The following is a 25,351-nucleotide window of genomic DNA, read 5'->3' as shown; positions in this document are numbered from 1 at the left end:
ACGAATTCAAATAAATCAACTGTGTGTTTTTATTATCATAAATAATAAACCATTTTAGCTACCATAGCTACCAAACTTTACGTATGATATTTGCTATCACAGCTGAACCAACACTCAAAATTACCTAAATATAAAGCTTTGCAATCTTCCGGAGTGAAACAAATGGCTTGCTACGTGCCTGTAGACATCATATTTTCATGTAACATGATTGAATATCGAGGTTAAAAACACAGAAATAGGATCAAATTGAGTAACTATACCATCCAGGCATCCGAAAAAAACTACACTGCTGGGATATTTTGTTACAATCAGACAAGGAATACCATGGATATTTTTAAATAATGGCATATGATGGGCATCCGGCCTCCTGACTCTTTTGGGTGAAGAAATTCTGCTAATATGGACAGGAGCCCAGTTCCTTTGTCCGTCACGGTCGAGGGAGCGGGCGCTGACCAATTTGCAGTTTGGTTCCTTAATTAGACCGTTGGCTAGAAACATTATTCGCTCCACATCAGTGCCCCTTTAAGTTCATTATCAGGTCTAGTGCAACATTACTTGGAAGCCATGGTGACTCAGTGAGTTAGACCGCTGACATTATATGCTGACTTGGATACTTCGGCTTTGAATCTGAGATGGGGCTATTCCCAACAAAAGAGTCTATACCTTACTGAAAAATATAATTGCACAGATAATATAATGTGTTACATGTGACCACTTTCTAAATGACATTATGTAATGTCACGTAACTCTTTATAAACGTTCTGAGCATGAAGTGCTCCAACTCTCTACATGACATGCTGAGAGATATCAACCTGGTGAGTTCATGATATCGTTGTATGTTTAAAAAAAATCATAATAATTTAGATGTAAAATAAGTCAGATGTACAATTCTACACATATTAATCACGATGTAGCTTTTCCCTCATACCTTCTGTTGTAGCATGATGTGTTCTAAATCAGAGATGTGAAAGACCTCTGGATAGTTGAGTATGGTTTTATGTCACTTTCAGCAATATTTCAGCAATTTCATGGCAGTTGGGAATCGAACCTCTGGATGAGGATCATGAATTTTGGGGATTAGATAAGACCCACTTCGCTATAAGCCTGATCTGGATTGTAAACTATATATCTTTTAACTGTTATCCAACTTTGACTCACTGTTTATCATTTGAAATTTGTTTCTATTCAAACAGCACTGAAACATCTACATCACATGCTGTGCAATTTCAACTTGATGGGTAGTTGATATCAACATGCTGAGTAGGTGATATCAACCTGGTAATATTACTAGGTAATATTAACATGCGTATATCATATCAACATACTAAGTACATCATATTAGCGTGCTGAACATAACATAACAACATGCTGAGGTGATATCAACCTGCTGAGTATAACATATCAACATGATGAATATATCACATCATCAACATGCAGAGTAGGTGATATTAATATGATGAGTATGTGTTATCAAGCTGCTAAGGTGATATCAACATGCTTATCAGTAGGTGATGTCAAGATGCTATGTGATATCAGCCTGCTGAGGCAACATCAACAAGCTAATCAGTAGGTGATGTCAAGATGCTATGTGATATCAGCCTGCTGAGGCGATATCAACATGCTAATCAGCAGGTGATGTCAACATGCTAATCAGCAGGTGATGTCAACATGCTAATCAGCAGGTGATGTCAACATGCAGAGTAGGTGATATCAAGGTGCTGAGGTGATATCAACAACAGGCTAATGAGTAGGTGATGTCAGCATGAAGAGAAAGTGTGTCAACATGCTGAGTAGGTGATATCAATGTGATGTCGTTGTAACTCAGACCTTCACTCTAAGCCTGATCTTCACTGTGAAGCAGACCTTCACTGTATGACTGATCTTCACTCTCTCTAAGGCAGATCTTCACTCTCAGACAGGTTTTTACTGTAAGGCAGACCCTCGATGTAAGGCAGATCTTTACTGTATAGCAGACCATCGATGTAAAGACTGTTTTCAAGAGTAATGAGTGAGGTAGAGGAAGCAAGGTGAACCATGTAGGGATGCTTGTGCTTGTATTGTTCTTTGAGCATCTTGTGTCGTTTCCCTGTAGTGGTCTCTTTGTCGTATCACAGAGGTGAATGGACAGACAGGCTGACCCGCAAAATCATCTTATCACAGAGGGCTGTTAAATACATCAAAACCAAATGAGTGGATTGTATATAGATGGAACATTTCTCATTATGATAATATCAGCATACTATCATATTTAGTGCCTGGCAATAACAATCTGGGGACGGAGTAGGTCTAGTCAGTGAACTACCGTGTTTAGTGCATGGAGTTCCTACCTGTCAATATTAATCTGTGGATGGAGTAGGTCTAGTCAGTGAAATACCGTGTTTAGTACATGGAGCTCCTACCTGGCATTAACAATCTGGGGATGGAGTAGGTCTCGTCTCGTGTTTAGCACATAGAGTTCCTACCTGGCAATAACAATCTGGGGATGGAGTAGGTCTTGTCAGTGAACTACCATGTTCAGTACATGGAGCTTCTTCTTGGCAATAACAATCTGGGGATGGAGTAGGTCTTGTCTCTTGTTTAGGACATGGAGTTCCTACCTGGCAATAACAATCTGGGGACAAGGTTCCCTCCAAACCACTATGAAAAACAAGCTGTGACTAATACACAGCATGACTCTTACAACTGAAGGCATAAAGCCAAACGAATACTGCACAGCAGAACTCTGCACTGATAACTATGGCAACATATTGTTTGCTTGGCATTACAAACAGGGACAGTCTGTGTGGTGATCTCTGTCAGAAGTTTGATACGTCACATGCTTTATATAAATGGGTTCTACGCAAGTGCTAACTCCTGCAAATTTCTCTCCCAGAGAACATTCTAGAAAAAAAATGGATCTCCAAGGAACAAGTATTTTCACAGGTCTTATGAATGTACCACAACTTCCAACCATAAAAATGTTAGGCAACTTCAAAATGACTCACCCTTCTAAGTGGAATGACTTCTCTCCATACACTCGCAACATGAACTTGGCTGAGCAGTTTGGCAGGAATGTGGAAGGTATGATCACATAATGACCGGGGTCCAGCTCAAATCTGCCACTGACCTCCCGATAATTGATGTACACGCCTGACTTCCCACAGTCCGGGTGGTAGCGGAAGTGTCTGGCTGGAAGTCTGGCTTGAACGTTCTCAGTCTGCCCAACACACACACCACATTATTGTCTGTGTACTCAACATGCACATCATATTATTATCATTACTTCAACAAGCCAATGATAAATAATATCACTTCAACATGCCCACGATTACATCACTTCAACAAGCCAATAATTACATCACTTCAACAAGCCCATGATAACAACACTTCGACTAGCTCACAATTACATTGCTTTAACAAGCCACAATAACATCACCTCAACAAACCTATAATTACATCACTTCAACAAGCCCATAATTACATCGTTTAAACAAGTCACTCCAACAAGCCCACAAGAACATCACTACAACAAGCTCTTCGCTTCAATACTTTAAAACCTTGGACTAAATTACTGTGATATCCTACTGTCATCAACCCATGAGACTAGAGACAAGTTACTGTGATAACCTATGAAGGTCAACCCACAAGACTAGAGACAAGTTACTGTGACATCCTACTGAGGTCAAGCCATGAGATTAGAGACAAGTTACTGTAATATCCTAGTTTGGTCAACCCATGAGACTAGAGACAAGTTACTGTGATATCCTACTGTTGTCAACCCATAAGACTAAAGACAAATTACTGTGATATCCTATGAAGGTCAACCCATGAGGCTAGAGACAAGTTACTGTGATATCCTAGTTTGGTCAACCCAGGAAACCAGAGAGAAGTGACTATGATATCCTACTGAGGTCAACCCATGAGACTAGAGACATTGTTGCCTGTATTACTTGCAGGAATAGAGAGTTATTTAGTCATTCTCCTCTAGGAAGTTCAGAGTCACCTTGTAGAGCATGAATCCAATCTGCAGGCGCTTGTCCTTGACACTGCAGATGTTAACCTTGTGTTCCTGCATCAGGGCAATAACGATGCTACACTTCCCCTCACTCTCTGCATCATCTGTGTCCTGGTTGAAGTCATCTGGGCAGAGACAACATTGGGATATTGCAATTTGTTTTATAAACATGTTTTCTTCATGAAACATAAACATAACATGAATATGGATTAGCAAAACAAGCCCACTGCATATTTAAGTGCTGCTTGCAAAACAAGAACCAGACCATCTTCACAAGGGCTTACACTGGCATCTAGACCTAAACCAGCAATGGTACCTAGACCTAGACTAACACTGGCACCTAGACCTAAACTAACACTGGGCACCTAGACCTAAACTAGCACTGGCACCTAGACCTAAACTAACACTGGCACCTAGGTCTAAACTAACACTGGCACCTAGGTCTAAACTAACACTGGCACCTAGACCTAGACTAACACTGGCACCTAGACCTAAACTAACACTGGGCACCTAGACCTAGACTAACACTGGTACCTAGACCTAGACTAACACTGGCACCTAGACCTAGACTAACACTGGCACCTAGGTCTAAACTAACACTGGCACCTAGACCTAAACTAGCACTGGCACCTAGACCTAGACTAACACTGGCACCTTGACCTAAACTAGCACTGGGCACCTAGACCTAAACTACCACTGGGCACCTAGACCTAGACTAACACTGGGCACCTAGACCTAGACTAACACTGGGCACCTAGACCTAAACTAGCACTGGGCACCTAGACCTAGACTAACACTGGGCACCTAGACCTAGACTAACACTGGGCACCTAGACCTAAACTAGCACTGGCACCTAGACCTGAACTAGCACTGGCACCTAGACCTAAACTTGGCACCTAGACCTAAACTAACACTGGCACCTAGACCTAAACTAACACTGGCACCTAGACCGAGACTAACACTAGCACCTAGACCTAAACTAGCACTGGCACCTAGACCTAAACTAACACTGGCACCTAGACCTAAACTAACACTGGCACCTAGACCTAAACTAGCACTGGCACCTAGACCTAGACTAACACTGGCACCTAGACCGAGACTAACACTGGCACCTAGACCTAAACTAACACTGGCACCTAGACCTAGACTAACACTGGCACCTAGACCTAAACTAACACTGGCACCTAGACCTAAACTAACACTAGCACCTAGACCTAAACTAACACTGGGCACCTAGACATAGACTAACACTGGCACCTAGACCTAAACTAACACTGGCACCTAGACCTAGACTAACACTGGCAACTAGACCTAAACTAGCACTGGCACCTAGACCTAGACTAGCTCTAGCACCTAGACCTAAACTAACACTGGGCACTTAGACCTAGACTAACACCGGCACCTAGACCTAAACTAGCACTGGCACCTAGACCTAGACTAACATTGGGCACCTAGACCTAAACTAACACTGGGCACCTAGACCTAGACTAACACTGGCACCTAGACCTAGACTAACACTGGCACCTAGACCTAGACTAACACTGGCACCTTGACCTAAACTAGCACTGGGCACCTAGACCTAAACTACCACTGGGCACCTAGACCTAGACTAACACTGGGCACCTAGACCTAGACTAACACTGGGCACCTAGACCTAAACTAGCACTGGGCACCTAGACCTAGACTAACACTGGGCACCTAGACCTAGACTAACACTGGGCACCTAGACCTAAACTAGCACTGGCACCTAGACCTGAACTAGCACTGGCACCTAGACCTAAACTTGGCACCTAGACCTAAACTAACACTGGCACCTAGACCTAAACTAACACTGGCACCTAGATCGAGACTAACACTAGCACCTAGACCTAAACTAGCACTGGCACCTAGACCTAAACTAACACTGGCACCTAGACCTAAACTAACACTGGCACCTAGACCTAAACTAGCACTGGCACCTAGACCTAGACTAACACTGGCACCTAGACCGAGACTAACACTGGCACCTAGACCTAAACTAACACTGGCACCTAGACCTAGACTAACACTGGCACCTAGACCTAAACTAACACTGGCACCTAGACCTAAACTAACACTAGCACCTAGACCTAAACTAACACTGGGCACCTAGACATAGACTAACACTGGCACCTAGACCTAAACTAACACTGGCACCTAGACCTAGACTAACACTGGCACCTAGACCTAAACTAGCACTGGCACCTAGACCTAGACTAGCTCTAGCACCTAGACCTAAACTAACACTGGGCACTTAGACCTAGACTAACACCGGCACCTAGACCTAAACTAGCACTGGCACCTAGACCTAGACTAACATTGGGCACCTAGACCTAAACTAACACTGGGCACCTAGACCTAAACTAGCACTGGCACCTAGACCTAGACTAACACTGGCACCTAGACCTAGACTAACACTGGCACCTAGACCTAAACTAACACTGGCACCTAGACCTAAACTAGCACTGGGCACCTAGACCTAGACTAACACTGGGCACCTAGACCTAGACTAACACTGGCACCTAGACCTAAACTAACACTGGCACCTAGACCTAAACTAACACTGGGCACCTAGACGTAGACTAACACCGGCACCTAGACCTAAACTAGCACTGGCACCTAGACCTAGACTAACACTGGGCACCTAGACCTAAACTAACACTGGGCACCTAGACCTAAACTAGCACTGGCACCTAGACCTAGACTAACACTGGCACCTAGACCTAGACTAACACTGGCACCTAGACCTAAACTAACACTGGCACCTAGACCTAAACTAGCACTGGCACCTAGACCTAGACTAACACTGGCACCTAGACCTAGACTAACACTGGCACCTAGACCTAAACTAACACTGGCACCTAGACCTAAACTAACACTGGGCGCCTAGACCTAAACTAACACTGGCACCTAGGTCTAAACTAACACTGGCACCTAGGTCTAAACTAACACTGGCACCTAGACCTAAACTAACACTGGCACCTAGACCTAAACTAACACTGGGCACCTAGACCTAGACTAACACTGGCACCTAGGTCTAAACTAACACTGGCACCTAGACCTAAACTAACACTGCCACCTAGACCTAGTCTAACACTGGCAATGTGTTCATGACCTAGGCCAACACTGTATCCGTGACCTAGCATAATACTGTGTCCAAGGCCTAGTCCAAAACTGTGTCCAAGACAGATAACATTGTATCCTAGACCTAGGTTATTGACCTAGACTAACACTGTATCCTAGACCTAGACTAACACTGGCACCTAGACCTAAACTAACACTGGCACCTAGACCTAAACTAGCACTGGCACCTAGACCTAGACTAACACTGGCACCTAGACCTAGACTAACACTGGCACCTAGACCTAAACTAACACTGGCACCTAGACCTAAACTAACACTGGGCGCCTAGACCTAAACTAACACTGGCACCTAGGTCTAAACTAACACTGGCACCTAGGTCTAAACTAACACTGGCACCTAGACCTAGACAAACACTGGCACCTAGACCTAAACTAACACTGGGCACCTAGACCTAGACTAACACTGGTACCTAGACCTAGACTAACACTGGCACCTAGACCTAGACTAACACTGGCACCTAGGTCTAAACTAACACTGGCACCTAGACCTAAACTAGCACTGGCACCTAGACCTAGACTAACACTGGCACCTTGACCTAAACTAGCACTGGGCACCTAGACCTAAACTACCACTGGGCACCTAGACCTAGACTAACACTGGGCACCTAGACCTAGACTAACACTGGGCACCTAGACCTAAACTAGCACTGGGCACCTAGACCTAGACTAACACTGGGCACCTAGACCTAGACTAACACTGGGCACCTAGACCTAAACTAGCACTGGCACCTAGACCTGAACTAGCACTGGCACCTAGACCTAAACTTGGCACCTAGACCTAAACTAACACTGGCACCTAGACCTAAACTAACACTGGCACCTAGACCGAGACTAACACTAGCACCTAGACCTAAACTAGCACTGGCACCTAGACCTAAACTAACACTGGCACCTAGACCTAAACTAACACTGGCACCTAGACCTAAACTAGCACTGGCACCTAGACCTAGACTAGCACTGGCACCTAGACCGAGACTAACACTGGCACCTAGACCTAATCTAACACTGGCACCTAGACCTAGACTAACACTGGCACCTAGACCTAAACTAACACTGGCACCTAGACCTAAACTAACACTAGCACCTAGACCTAAACTAACACTGGGCACCTAGACATAGACTAACACTGGCACCTAGACCTAAACTAACACTGGCACCTAGACCTAGACTAACACTGGCAACTAGACCTAAACTAACACTGGCACCTAGACCTAGACTAGCTCTAGCACCTAGACCTAAACTAACACTGGGCACTTAGACCTAGACTAACACCGGCACCTAGACCTAAACTAGCACTGGCACCTAGACCTAGACTAACATTGGGCACCTAGACCTAAACTAACACTGGGCACCTAGACCTAAACTAGCACTGGCACCTAGACCTAGACTAACACTGGCACCTAGACCTAGACTAACACTGGCACCTTGACCTAAACTAGCACTGGGCACCTAGACCTAAACTACCACTGGGCACCTAGACCTAGACTAACACTGGGCACCTAGACCTAGACTAACACTGGGCACCTAGACCTAAACTAGCACTGGGCACCTAGACCTAGACTAACACTGGGCACCTAGACCTAGACTAACACTGGGCACCTAGACCTAAACTAGCACTGGCACCTAGACCTGAACTAGCACTGGCACCTAGACCTAAACTTGGCACCTAGACCTAAACTAACACTGGCACCTAGACCTAAACTAACACTGGCACCTAGACCGAGACTAACACTAGCACCTAGACCTAAACTAGCACTGGCACCTAGACCTAAACTAACACTGGCACCTAGACCTAAACTAACACTGGCACCTAGACCTAAACTAGCACTGGCACCTAGACCTAGACTAACACTGGCACCTAGACCGAGACTAACACTGGCACCTAGACCTAAACTAACACTGGCACCTAGACCTAGACTAACACTGGCACCTAGACCTAAACTAACACTGGCACCTAGACCTAAACTAACACTAGCACCTAGACCTAAACTAACACTGGGCACCTAGACATAGACTAACACTGGCACCTAGACCTAAACTAACACTGGCACCTAGACCTAGACTAACACTGGCACCTAGACCTAAACTAGCACTGGCACCTAGACCTAGACTAGCTCTAGCACCTAGACCTAAACTAACACTGGGCACTTAGACCTAGACTAACACCGGCACCTAGACCTAAACTAGCACTGGCACCTAGACCTAGACTAACATTGGGCACCTAGACCTAAACTAACACTGGGCACCTAGACCTAAACTAGCACTGGCACCTAGACCTAAACTAACACTGGCACCTAGACCTAAACTAACACTGGGCACCTAGACCTAGACTAACACTGGCACCTAGGTCTAAACTAACACTGGCACCTAGACCTAAACTAACACTGCCACCTAGACCTAGTCTAACACTGGCAATGTGTTCATGACCTAGGCCAACACTGTATCCGTGACCTAGCATAATACTGTGTCCAAGGCCTAGTCCAAAACTGTGTCCAAGACAGATAACATTGTATCCTAGACCTAGGTTATTGACCTAGACTAACACTGTATCCTAGAGCTAGACTAACACTGAGTGCTAGACTCAGACTAACACTGTATCCTAGACCTAGGCTAACACTGTATCCTAGACCTAGACTAACACTGAGTGCTAGACTCAGACTAACACTGTATCCTTGACCTAGGCTAACACTGTATCCTAAACCTAGGCTAACACTGAGTGCTAGACTCAGACTAACACTGTGCCCAAGGCTAAGGCTAACACTGTATCCTAGACCTAGGCTAACACTGAGTGCTAGACTCAGACTAACACTGTATCCTAGACCTAGGTTAACACTGTATCCTAGACCTAGGCTAACACTGAGTGCTAGACTCAGACTAACACTGTATCCTAGAGCTAGACTAATACTGTATCCTAGACCTAGACTAACACTGAGTGCTAGACTCAGACTAACACTGTATCCTAGACCTAGGCTAACACTGTATCCTAGACCTAGACTAACACTGAGTGCTAGACTCAGACTAACACTGTGCCCAAGGCTAAGGCTAACACTATGTCCAAGACCAAGGCTAACACGGAATCTAGGTTATTTCTGTCCTAGACCTAGGCCAACACTGTATCCTTGACCTAGGCTAACACTGTATCCTAGACCTAAGCTAACACTGTATCCTTGACCTAGGCCAACACTGTACCCTAGACCTGAGATAACACTGTGCCCAAGACCAAGGCCAACACTGTATCCAATACCTAGGTTAACACTGTACGCTAGGCGAGGCTAACACTGTGTGCAAGGCCTAGGATAATACTGTGTCCACAACCTGGGCTAACAATGTCTTGGATACCTAGGCTAACAAAGTGTCCAAGACCTAGGCCAACACTGTGTCCAAAACCTAGGCTAACACTGTGTTCAAGACTAACACAACTAACTAGACTAACACAACACCTCTACCTACAGCTTACCTTACACTGGAATCTAAAACTAGGATTCATTAGAAATAGACTTACACTAGCACAAGAAACAGTATTTTTACTTCATCCTTGAACTTGGCTTACAGCAGCACCTAGAACTAGGCTCTTACTGGATCTTAGAGCTAGGCTTAGAGAGAGAACTACAGCTAATCTGCAATGCTAGAACTAGGCTTACAATGGTACCTAGAGGCAAGCTTAGCCCATCCCCTCGAGCTAGGCTCTAACTAAATTTTCTTTAGTTCTACTCCACACAATGGAACTCAATACATCAAGCCAAATGTCTACCATCACTTTCATTGTTAAATACCAACAAGCATACCTGGGTGTGTGAGAGTGAGAAGATACTGTGGGTTGGTAGCAAATAGCTTGAGGTCATTGCGTGATCCTCCAGCATTCACACCATCTTCCCAACCTCCACCAAGGCTTACAAAGTGACCTGAAAATCAAGCACCATAAGACAATAAAGGATCTGCCAATCATAAAATTCTGGGTTTCTTTGAGTGTCATTCTAGAAGTTTTGAGTTTAGAGACAACACAACTTTATGGATGATCAACTTCTGTATTTTAACAACTGCGACGTTTCAGTATAGGATTTTATATCGTTTTCAAGCATGTGGGGGGGGAATGATGGGGTACACCACTATATATACCAGATATGATAATGCAATAATAATGCAATAATAACTGACATGATGATGAGCTACAATGACATGATGATGAGCTACAATGACATGATGAGTTACAATGACATGATGATGAGTTACAATGACATGATGATTGGCTACAATGACATGATAATGAGCTACAATGACATGATGATGAGTTACAATGACATGATGATGAGCTACAATGACATGATGATTGGCTACAATGACATGATGATGAGCTACAATGACATGATGATGAGCTACAATGACATGATGATGAGTTACAATGACATGATGAGCTACAATGACATGATGAGCTACAATGACATGATGATGAGCTACAATGACATGATGATAAATACATGATGATGAGCTACAATGACATGATGATGAGTTACAATGACATGATGATGAGCTACAATGACATGATGATAAGCTACAATGACATGATGATTGGCTACAATAACATGATGATTGGCTATAATGACATGATGATGAGCTACAATGACATGATGATGAGCTACAATGACATGATGATGAGCTGCAATGACATGATGATGAGTTACAATGACATGATGATGAGTTACAATGACATGATGATGAGTTACAATGACATGATGATTGGCTACAATAACATGATGATTGGCTATAATGACATGATGATGAGCTACAATGACATGATGATAAGCTACAATGACATGATGATGAGCTACAATGACATGATGATGAGCTGCAATGACATGATGATGAGTTACAATGACATGATGATGAGTTACAATGACATGATGATGAGTTACAATGACATGATGATTGGCTACAATGACATGATGACAAGCTACAATGACATGATGATGAGCTACAATGACATGATGATGAGTTACAATGACATGATGAGCTACAATGATATGATGATGAGGTATGATGACATGATGAGCTACAATGACATGATGATGAGCTACAATGACATGATGATGAGCTACAATGACATGATGATGAGCTACAATGACATGATAGTGAGATACAATGACATGATGATGAGTTACAATGACATGATGATGAGCTACAATGAGATGATGATGAGTTACAATGACATGATGAGTTACAATGACATGATGATGAGTTACAATGACATGATGATGAGCTACAATGATATGATGATTGGCTACAATGACATGATGATGAGTTACAATGACATGATGATGAGTTACAATGACATGATGATGAGCTACAATGACATGATGATTGGCTACAATGACATGATGATAAGCTACAATGACATGATGAGCTACAATGACATGATGATTGGCTACAATGACAAGATGATTGGCTACAATGAGATGATGATGAGCTACAATGACATGATGATGAGTTACAATGACATGATGATGAGTTACAATGACCTGATGATGAGTTACAATGACATGATGATTGGCTACAATAACATGATGATGAGCGACAATGACATAACGATGAGCTACAATGACATGATGAGTTACAATGACATGATCATGAGCTACAATGACATGATGATAAGCTACAATGACATGATGATGAGCTACAATGACATGATAATGAGCTACAAATACATGATGATGAGTTACAATGACATCATAATGAGCTGCAATGACATGATGATGAGCTACAAATACATGATGATAAGCTACAATGACATCATAATGAGCTACAAATACATGATGATGAGTTACAATGACATGATGATGAGCGACAATGACATGATGATGAGGTATGATGACATGATGAGCTACAAATACATGATGATGAGCTACAATGACATGATGATGAGCTACAATGACATGATCATGAGCTCCAATGACATGATGATGAGCTACAATGACATGATGATAAGCTACAATGACATCATAATGAGCTACAAATACATGATGATGAGTTACAATGACATGATGATGAGTTACAATGACATGATGATGAGGTATGATGACATGATGAGCTACAAATACATGATGATGAGTTACAATGACATGATGATGAGCTACAATGACATGATGATTGGCTACAATGACATGATAATGAGCTACAATGACATGATGATGAGTTACAATGACATGATGATGAGTTACAATGACATGATGATGAGCTACAATGACATGATGAGTTACAATGACATGATGATGAGTTACAATGACATGATGATGAGCTATAATGACATGATGATGAGCTACAATGATATGATAGTGAGTTACAATGACATGATGATGAGTTACAATGACATGATGATGAGTTACAATGGGATGATGATGAGTTACAATGACATGATGAGTTACAATGACATGATGATGAGTTACAATGACATGATGATGAGCTACAATGACATGATGATTGGCTACAATGACATTATGATGAGCTACAATGACATGATGATGAGTTACAATGACATCATAATGAGCTGCAATGACATGATGATGAGCTACAAATACATGATGATGAGTTACAATGACATGATGATTGGCTACAATGACATGATGATGAGTTACAATGACATGATGATTGGCTACAATGACATGATGAGCTACAATGACATGATGAGCTACAAATACATGATGATGAGCTACAATGACATGATGATGATCTACAATGACATGATGAGCTACAATGACATGATGATTGGCTACAATGACATTATGATGAGCTACAATGACATGATGATGAGTTACAATGACATCATAATGAGCTGCAATGACATGATGATGAGCTACAAATACATGATGATGAGTTACAATGAGATGATGATGAGCTACAATGACATGATGATGAGTTACAATGACATGATGATGAGTTACAATGACATGATGATGAGTTACAATGACATGATAATGAGTTACAATGACATGATAATGAGTTACAAATACATGATGATGAGCTACAATGACATGATGATGAGGTGTGATGACATGATGATGAGCTATAATGACATGATGATGAGCTACAATGACATGATGATGAGCTACAATTACATGATAGTGAGTTACAATGACATGATGATGAGTTACAAATACATGATGATGAGTTACAATGACATAATGATGAGTTACAATGACATGATGATGAGCTACAATGACATGATGATGAGCTACGATGACATGATGATGAGCTACAATGACATGATGATGAGCTGCAATGACATGATGATGAGCTACAAATACATGATAGTGAGTTACAATGACATGATGATGAGTTACAAATACATGATGATGAGTTACAATGACATAATGATGAGTTACAATGACATGATGATGAGCTACAATGACATGATGATGAGCTACGATGACATGATGATGAGCTACAATGACATCATAATGAGCTGCAATGACATGATGATGAGCTACAAATACATGATGATGAGTTACAATGAGATGATGATGAGCTGCAAATACATGATGATGAGCTGCAATGACATGATGATGAGCTACAAATACATGATGATGAGTTACAATGACATGATGATGAGCTGCAAATACATGATGATGAGTTACAATGACATGATGATGAGCTACAAATACATGATGATGAGTTACAATGACATGATGATGAGCTACAATGACATCATAATGAGCTGCAATGACATGATGATGAGCTGCAATGACATCATGATGAGCTACAGTGACATGATGCTGAGGTTAAGAAAACGAAATGAGATGAGTGGGATTACCATGACAACAGGTGAAAGGAAGTTAAGGAGGCACAAGTCAAGTTGGCTGGGGATTGCTTAGTGGGAAACCAGAGGTCAGTTTGGGAGGTTGATGAGAAGCCAATGTGGGTGGAGCAGAAAATTATTTGTGGATACAGTGGTTGTAAGCTGAGGGGATGTAATACCCTTGATCTCTTCTAATAGACGGATTAAAATCATGTTTCATGTCATCATGTTTGTTGTTTGCATGTTGCATATTTGCACCTGATCCTGTTCATCCTGTTGTTCTGTACTGTGTATCCAGCATCCAGGGTCACACATCCCTACCTGCACTGTCAGACACACTGTCTCCATCAAAGTCAGGACCAGTCAGGCAGATTGTCACTTCTTGGAAATGGCGACAAAAGTCCTTAAAGGACATCCAGAATTCTCCGTCATCTCGGGACTCAAGTCCTAGACTATCCTTGGTGTCATCATCCACCCACTCCCAGTTGACATCACTGGAAAAAATAGGAGCAATACATGACAAGTGGAAATCAAGGAGTGTATATGGATTGGTGGAAACAGGGACCATATACGACAAGAGTCATCAGAAGATGATATATTCCCCCAGTCCCCACATGTTTGAAAGGACAAATAATCTGACAGTCACTCATTGTTTTTTAGACTAAGTTTGAAATGTTTCCATGGAATTCATGAAAATTATAAATGCCATATATCTGTAACCAGCAAAGTCACAATTTCAAGATCTGTCTCATATATCTGTCAAGATCTGTTGAAAGATATCAAATGGTTTTCGACTTGTGCTCTGGGAACTTGTGCTCCGAAACGTTTCCATGGAAACCAAGAAAATAATACATCACAAAAACCTTTAAAAACCAAAAGGCACCACTTTGGGGTCTGCTACACATATCTTGTAAGTTTTACTAAAAGATTTTAAGAAGTTTTTGAGTTCTGCTCTGGAAATGAAACACACCTCTCACTTTTCCAACTAGGTCCAAAACATTTCCATGGAAACCGAGAAAATAATAACTCACAAGATCCTCTATATAGCTAAAGGCAACACTATAGGTTCTGATAGATATATCTACCAAGTTTCACAGAAAAACATTGAATGGTTTTTGAGTTCCAGAAACGAAGCCCATCCCTCCATTTTGAGACTAAGTCCGAAACGTTTCCATGGAAACCAAAACAATAATAAATCACAAAAACCTGTAAATAGCAAAAGGCACCACTTTTGGTCTGCCACACATATCTGCCAAGTTTTACTGACAGATATTAAAAAGTTTTTGAGTTCTACTCCGGAAACGAAACACACCTCTCACTTTTGAGACCATGTCCGAAACGTTTCCATGGAAACCAAAACAATAATAAATCACAAAAACCTGTAAATAGCAAAAGGCACCACTTCAGGTTCTGATTGATATATCTACAAACTTTTGCAGAAAAATACTGAACAGTTTTTGAGTTCTGCTCCGGAAACGAAGCCCACCCCACCATCAGACTAACACCAAAATGTTCCATGGAAAAAAAAAAAAAAAAATGCAAAAACTCTGTAAATAGCAAAAGGCACAACTATAGGTTGAGATTATTATTTCTATCAAGTTTGGTCTAAAAATATTGAATGGTTTCTGAGTTATGCTCCAGAAGCAAAATGATTACAGAGGAACGGACAAAGGACGGGCGGATGGACGGACAGACAAGGTGTTGACTATATCCCTATATTACATGCTGGGGGTATAAAAGGGAAACAGGGAGCAGGTACTTGCTGGGGGAAACAGGGAGCAGGTACTTGCTGGGGGAAACAGGGAGCAGGTACTTGCAGGGCAAAACAGGGAGCAGGTACTTGCTGAGAGAAACAGGGGACAGGTACTTGCAGGGGTAACAGGGAGCAGGTACTTGCTGGGGGATAAAGGGAAAAAGGGAGCAGGTACTTGCTGGGGAAAGCAGGGAGTAGGTACTTCCTGGGGGAAACAGGGAGCAGGTACTTGCTGGGGGAAACAGGGAAATGGGCCTGGTACTTGCTGGGGCATTAAGGGAAAAAGGGAACAGGTGCTTGCTAGAGGAAACAGGGAGCAGGTACTTGCTGGGGGATACAGGGAGCAGGTACTTGCTGGGGGAAACAGGGAGCAGGTACTTGCAGGGTAAAACAGGGAGCAGGTACTTGCTGAGAGAAACAGGGGACAGGTACTTGCAGGGGTAACAGGGAGCAGGTACTTGCTGGGGGATAAAGGGAAAAAGGGAGCAGGTACTTGCTGGGGAAAGCAGGGAGTAGGTACTTCCTGGGGGAAACAGGGAGCAGGTACTTGCTGGGGGAAACAGGGAAACGGGCCTGGCACTTGCTGGGGCATTAAGGAAAATAGGGAGCAGGTGCTTGCTAGAGGAAACAGGGAGCAGGTACTTGCTGGGGGATACAGGGAAAAAGGTGCACGAATGGGAGAGGGAAACAGGGAGCAGGTACTTGCTAGGGGAAGAGTGAGCAGGTACTTGCAGGGGGAAACAGGGAGCAGGTACTTGCTGGGGGAAACAGTAAGCAGGTACTTGCTGGGGGAAACAGGGAGCAGGTACTTGCTGGGGGAACAGGGAGCAGGTATTTGCTGGAGGAAACAGTAAGCAGGTCTTTCCTTGGGGAAACAGGGAGTAGGTACTTGCTGGGGGATACAGTGAAACAGGCAGCAGGTACTTGCAGGGGAAACAGGGAACTTCCACATGCAGTGATGGACAACTAGATTAGCCGGACACACACAAGGTGAAAACTGTCATATGGGTCTCAAGGATAGACAATCAAGCAAGATGACTGTATGATGCCCTTGAGAATGTGGTCAAATGCAACACAGTGTTTGAGTCAGTGCTTTACTGAGAAACTGTAACATATTTCACATAGGGACTCTAGGTTGATCTAGTACTGTTGCCGTACTTGTCACTCCATGACCCCTTCCACTCAGTAGCGTCACCCCATGGGTTCCGGATCCTAACCAGCTTCTCCTCACCCATCTGGTGGCCAATCTGAAAACAGTGCAAGCTGGGCAATAACATATCCTTTAAAAAAAGAGCTAACTGTCAAGTTTTACCAAGTGTGACTGAAAAGTGACACTCACATGAGCTGACAATCTGTTCCGACATTAACTGAAAAAGTTCAGGGGATATCATCATGAGCATCAAGCTATTAACTGTGAGCATCTTGATAATAAAAGATGAGATGATCTGATGGTTCACATCATATTCCTCTTGCATGTTATTATGAGATTAAACAGTATCTTATTTTCATTGCCTGTTATCGATGGTCATTCCATATAAACCTGAAGTGTGCTTCTCACTATATATTAGGCATCTCTTGTTTTCCCAGAGACATCTTACTATACTTAGGCATCTCTTGTTTTGTTGTGGAGGGACATGTTTTACTTTTCACTAGAAAGACCTCTTCCCAGGTTTTACTTTTCACTAGAAAGACCTCTTCCCAGGTTTTACTTTTCACTAGAAAGACCTCTTCCCAGGTTTTACTTTTCCTAAGTTTATATGAACTTCAACATTCTATGATTCATAAGTGTTTGAAACGAATTGAAAAATATCATTCAAGATTAAAGTCACAACACAAAGGTTTTCTGAAGAGGGATTGGAATTGCAATTCTTTCCTCCTCAGGCAGACACTCTTCCGCATGGCCACTGGGCCGGCAAAGGTGAAACGGTTAAATTATCTACTTATAGTTACTGTCATTAAAGTGATTGTACGTGCGCTTCAGTTATTGTTATGTAGCTTCATTAAATGATCATCTACATTGTAATTATCTATCGTTGATGGTATATATGACAGAGAAAACACTTCTCCTTGGCTTTGGTAGACAATGTAAAACCGGAGGGGGAAGTGTGTTTTCTCCTATACACATAACAGGTGTAAAATAACATGAAATCTCTCAGGACAGGAGAAAGAGAATTCCTCAGTAATTTAAATCAATGAGATATTACCATTCCACTTGAGTTGTCCAAACCTACCTTTCTGATTCCTGTGATTGTGTATGCATGACCCGAGACGAGACCGTTAGCATCTGCCATGTTCCCACTCTTCCAATCTCCCTGGCAACAAGTTAAAACATTGTTCAGGTGAAACTTGAATCCATGCCAACAAGAAGTTAATTAATGTTCGAGAAATCCAGTCAGTGACGAACTCATGGATGAACACTGACACACACAAGAACACATAAATACAGAGGTGAACATCCAGTCAAAAAGAGTGGTGAACACACAGAAAACACAGAAATGAAGACAAAGATAAACATTGGTGCACATCCAGTCATACAGAGCGCTGAACACACAGATAAACAGAGGTGAACACATAGATACATACAGAAGTGAACAGATAAACACAGTGGCGAAAACACATATAAACACAGGTGAACAGAGATAAATACAGAGAACAGCAAAACACACAAATGAACACACAGATACTGAGGTGAACAGAGTTAAACAGAGGTGAACACATAAACACAGAGGTGAACAGACATAAACACAGTTATAAAATAAAAGTGAAAACACAGATATCCACAAAGGTAAACAGAAATAAACACGGGGTGAACACACAGATAAACACAGAGGTAAATACACAGATAAACAGATGAACAGAGATAAACACAGAAATGAACACAGAAATAAACAGAGGTGAACACAGAAAAACACAGAAGGTATACAGAGATAAACACAGAACACACACAAAATACCGAGGTGAAGACTGATACACACTGAGGTGAACACACAGATAAACAGATGAACAGAGAAAAATACAGAATTGAACACACAAAGAAAGAGGTGAACACACAGACAAACACAGAGGTAACCAGATAAACAGAGAGGTTTTCACACAGATACACACAAACGTGAACACACAGATACACACAAACTTGAACGCAGATACACACAAACATGCACACAGATACACACAAACTTGAACACAGATACCTTCTTGGAGCAGGCAATGAAGGCTCCTGTCTTGTGCGCTCGAAGGATCTGTCTGAACATGTTTGGGTTATATTCCTCAAGCTCGTACCTCTCCGCTAGCCCACCTGTCAGATCCACCAGGGCATCCATTGTTTGACCTCCCTCCAGGGCCTCGTAGGACCCATGCAGTCTGCAACCATGACAAAACAAAAAAATCACTTGAACTCACATACCATCTACAAAATTACTTGAAAACAAAGGAAAGTTGTCAAATGTAACACATGTTCCATTTCAGACTACACTCAGGTCATGTCACAACATACATATATGTAGATATCACCACCTTCAGGACATGACATAACTGATACTTGGAGATGTCACCCCTTCAGGACATGTCACAACAGACACTGGGAGATATCAACACCTTCAGGTCATGTCACAACAGATACGTGTAAATGTGACCTCCTTCAGATCATGTCATAACAGACATATGAAGATTATCACCCCCTTCAGGTCATGTCACTACAGAAACATGCAGACATCACTACCTTCAGGTCATGCCACGACAGATATGTGTAGATTTCACCCCCTTCAGGTCATGTCACAACAGAAACATAGATATCACTACCTTCAGGTCATGTCACAACAGATGTGTGCAGATTTCACCACCTTCAGGTCATGTCACAACAGAAACATGTAGATATCACTACCTTCTGGTAATGTCACAACAGAAAAATATAGATATCACTACCTTCAGGTCATGCCAACACAGATATGTGCAGATTTCACCCCCTTCAGGTCATGTCACTACAGAAACATGCAGATATCACTACCTTCAGGTCATGCCACGACAGATATGTGTAGATTTCACCCCCTTCAGGTCATGTCACAACAGAAACATAGATATCACTACCTTCAGGTCATGTCACAACAGATGTGTGCAGATTTCACCACCTTCTGGTAATGTCACAACAGAAACATATAGATATCACTACCTTCAGGTCATGCCAACACAGATATGTGCAGATTTCACCCCCTTCAGGTCATGTCACTACAGAAACATGCAGATATCACTACCTTCAGGTCATGCCATGACAGATATGTGTAGATTTCACCCCCTTCAGGTCATGTCACAACAGAAACATAGATATCACTACCTTCAGGTCATGTGACAACGGATGTGTGCAGATTTCACCACCTTCAGGTCATGTCACAACAGAAACATGTAGATATCACCACCTTCAGGTCATGTCACAACAGACATGCAGATATCACTACCTTCTGGTCATGTCACAACAGACACATGGATATGTCAGCCCCTTCAGGTCATGATACAACAGATACAGGTTGATATCAGGACCTCCAGGTCATGTCACATGTAGATATTGCAATCTTCAGGTCATATCACAAGAGGCACATGGAGATATCAACACCTTCAGGTCATGACAAAAGAAAAACAGACAGAGACAATCACTTTCAGGTCATGTGACAACAGATATGCAGATATCAATCCCATCAGGTCAAATCCCTACTGAACTTTGCAGATGTCACCCCGTTTAGGTCGTGTCACAACTGAGATATCACCATTTTCAAATCATGTCACTACAGGCAGGTGTAGATCCACCCCTTCAGGTCATGTCACAATAGACACATGCAGATATCACACCCTCCAGGTCATATCGCAACTCAGATTTGGAGATGTCACCCCGTTCAGATCATGTGACAACAGACACATGTAGATATCACCACCTTCAAATCATGTCACAACAGATATTATAAGTTGCATAGTGTTTTGAAAGGGTGTACAGGACTGTAAGACCGTATTTCATTTCACTGCACCTCAGGACAAATTTATGACCCTTAAGATCTTAACAAAATTCAACATTCAGCAGAATGAGATGTAAAACCTTAGTTTACGATAAAAATTATGAAATTTGAGATTTTGTACAATGACAAGTAAAATACAGAAACACTGTGTTTTTTCATACAATTACTGACACAAACAAATAAGAAATTATGGCAACAATTTTATTGCTGTGTTTATACTCCTAATTATATACGTCATCTATAAAATTTGGAAGTGATCAGCCGTTTGGCAGCCACATTCCATCTAAGGTCAAGGTCATTCATACAACCGGTGTAGTGTGTCGGGTGACAGATTTGAAGGAGTGTACAGTTTGTACACCCTGGCAAATCCACCGATATGGTTTCATATGCTTTAGCGATTAACCAATTCGCCACATTTATCTTAAACATCACATGCAAGGTAAAACACAACTTTGCAGATTCTGAAACCTTTCAGTATGCACTTACCAAAACATATGATCAGAATGCCAATTCAACCTATAAAGTTGAAAGAGAATGCACCCGATGCAAAAACCTGCAAAAATTTGGTGAAAAAACGGTTTCAACAGCTATGGTGCGCTGTGCTCATAACACATGTGCAGCGGAGCTTAAAACAATATGCCTGCCCAGAGTATGAGGTCGTGAACAGTAGTCTAATCTTGGTTGTGTACACAAACAAGTAAATAACCTACTTGTTATATAAAACATAACATGTTGATTGTGATAAGCAGATTCTGTCACAGAGAAACCTGTATGTCTGCCACATGCAATTTGAAATTAACACCAATCGGGCTTATAAGCCATAAACAAAGAGCCAGCTAAGCATATTAGCAAATGAACCAGCCAATGAAAAGGCTTCGTGACATTTGAGTGCACCCTCACCGGCTCTGACTGGGTCTGGTACTGCAGCTGCTTCATTCTGAGGGAGGTAAACCCAAGTACAAAATATTGCACTTTTGATTTGCAATCTATCGTCTTATAATTTTGTTTAGTTGTTTTTTCTTAATCACCACTGCATTTTATATGTCATGAAAAAGTGATGACTGAGTTTTAATCATATTCTGTATTTTAGTTGCATGTGATCTTTAAGGGTAATAAGTGTAGATATCACTCTCTATAGGTCACGTCACAACAGACACATGGATATATCACACCCTTCAAGTCATGTCACAACAAATTATGTATAGACATCACCCCCTTCAGGTCATATTACAACAGACACATGGATATATCACACCCTTCAGCTCATGTCACAACAGACTCATGGATATATCACACCCTTCAGCTCATGTCACAACAGACTCACGGATATATCACACCCTTCATGTCATGTCACAACAGATTATGTGTAGACATCACCCCCTTTAAGTCATGTCACAACAGATTATGTATAGACATCACCCCCTTCAGGTCATATTACAACAGACACATGGATATATCACACCCTTCAGCTCATGTCACAACAGACATGTCAACATGGGCAGTCAACAGCAACAGGAGTCAGATTCCTATGTGACATATCTCAGTTTCCCCATGAAAGGATCTTATTCAGACAGGTCTTGGGATCTGATGATGCAGCTGACTTACTTTGCATATGCTTTCTCAATGAGAGCTACCCAGAATTCTCTTGGCTCAGTGCAGTGAGCATAGATGAGCTTTCCATTTTGCACCGGCAGTCTATCATCAATGTATACTTGTATCCATTTGCCATAGCGCCAGAACTGGAAACACACAACGCCCTTGTACCCATCTCCGTCAAGTGGTTGATTCCTCTCTGGCATTATCTGGAAATCAACGACAACTGGTTGTCTAAAGATGCTCTATCAAACCCAATATGTGTTACAGTTCTGATTAGCTGACCCACAACACAAGTTATAAAATGCAATTCCAATTAGACAACCCACACCACACAATGTGCAGTTCTAATGAGCCAACCCACCATGCACTGTACAACATGCAGTTCTAATGAGCCAACCCACCATGCACTGTACAACATGCAGTTCTAATGAGCCAACCCACCATGCACTGTACAACATGCAGTTCTAATTAGTTCACCTACAGTACACTGTATATTTCCTACACTGTATATTTCCTACATAACATGCAGTTCTAATTAGCTAACCTCCAATACACTACACAACATGCAGTTCTAATTAGCTAACCTCCAATACACTACACAACATGCAGTTCTAATTAGTTAACCTCCAATACACTACATAACATGCAGTTCTAATTAGCTAACCTACAATACACTACACAACATACGGTTCTAATTAGTTAACCTCCAATACACTACACAACATGCAGTTCTAATTAGCTAACCTCCAATACACTACACAACATGCAGTTCTAATTAGTTAACCTCCAATACACTACATAACATGCAGTTCTAATTAGCTAACCTACAATACACTACACAACATACGGTTCTAATTAGTTAACCTCCAATACACTACACAACATACAGCTCTAATTAGCTAACCTCCAATACACTATATAATATGTAGTTCTAATTAGCTAACCTCCAATACACTACACAACATAGAGTTCTAATTAGCTAACCTACAATACACTACACAACATGCAGTTCTAATTAGCTAACCTACAATACATGGCCTAACATGTAGTTCCTATTAGTTAACCTACAATACATTAGATAAAGAGAGTTCCCCGCCCCTGATTAGGGGTAGACAGACATGAGTGGCTGGGGGAAAAAAAGTCGAAAATTCCCTATCTAAATGCCCTGTAATACCCCAAATTTGGGTTCAACGACTTGGAGTGAAGCATGGGAGACGACCTAAACATCTGGCGTAGCAGAATTGGATGTTTTAGAATGCCATGAGGACGCAAACAAATAGAACATGTAAGCTCCTACACAGGAGAGACAAGATGGACTCCTGCGATGGACTTCACGTACAGGATCTACGCCGTGTGCTTAACATTGACCGCTATAGTTTTCTTGGGCCAAAGCTTGCATATGCAGGATGGAAATATACAAAATATACTTTTGAACATCACTAAACTACCATGCACAGATAATTTCATAGCTGGTTTTGAAAACAACAGCTTTCGCACGTGCGAAGCGAGATGCATGGGATCTGTCTTGTTTATTGATCAAAGATGGCGGCTTGCTATGTCAGGAGACATTGAGTCAAACCCCAGACCTGGTCCCAACACAAGAGGAAAAGGACCACAACTGGACACAGAGATGGACCCTACTATGAGTGAGTCAATTAAAGCTGTTTCAAGTAAGTTTGATATACTGAATAAGACAATATCATCCATGAGTGAAATGTTGAGCAGTCTCAAGTGCACTGTCGATGAAAGTAACGCTAAACCGAACAGTCAGCTGGAACTTATTAAACAAGAAAATAGTGAACTCAGAAGGATAGTTATGCTTCAAGCAAAGAGCATTATAGCCCTGGAAGATAAAATCGATAAAAATTAAAACTATTCACGCCGGAACAATCTAATTGTTTTTGGTATTGACATGGATGATGTAAAGGAAGAGTCAACAGAAACCAAACAGAAGGTCTATTTCTTAAAGATAAACTAAAGCTAGAGAACAGTGATGACATTACTTTTGATACTGTGCACAGGTTGGGCCACAAAAGACATGAGGGAGCTAATCCACCCATCATT

At 41.9% G+C, this 25,351-nt stretch overlaps 1 protein-coding gene across 1 annotated transcript in view; it reads right to left on the bottom strand.

Annotated features, from left to right (window-relative positions):
- Positions 1-2,980: 2,980 nt before the first annotated feature.
- LOC137257847 (calpain-A-like) overlaps positions 2,981-25,351 on the bottom strand; it is a 34,583-nt gene continuing 12,212 nt past the window's right edge. The window contains exons 4-11 of the mRNA XM_067795332.1: positions 23,297-23,493; positions 19,886-20,054; positions 18,926-19,006; positions 17,853-17,941; positions 15,263-15,435; positions 10,941-11,057; positions 3,983-4,119; positions 2,981-3,196 (exon numbers count right to left, since the gene is read on the bottom strand). Of these exons, the coding sequence (XP_067651433.1) occupies positions 2,981-3,196; positions 3,983-4,119; positions 10,941-11,057; positions 15,263-15,435; positions 17,853-17,941; positions 18,926-19,006; positions 19,886-20,054; positions 23,297-23,493 (1,179 nt within the window). The remainder of the gene's footprint in view (positions 3,197-3,982; positions 4,120-10,940; positions 11,058-15,262; positions 15,436-17,852; positions 17,942-18,925; positions 19,007-19,885; positions 20,055-23,296; positions 23,494-25,351) is intronic.

The sequence above is a fragment of the Haliotis asinina genome, chromosome 1 (genome assembly GCF_037392515.1).
Source record: "Haliotis asinina isolate JCU_RB_2024 chromosome 1, JCU_Hal_asi_v2, whole genome shotgun sequence".
NCBI lineage: Eukaryota > Metazoa > Mollusca > Gastropoda > Lepetellida > Haliotidae > Haliotis > Haliotis asinina.
Note: the sequence above shows the minus strand (reverse complement) of the source record. Positions and strands in the feature narration are given on the sequence as shown.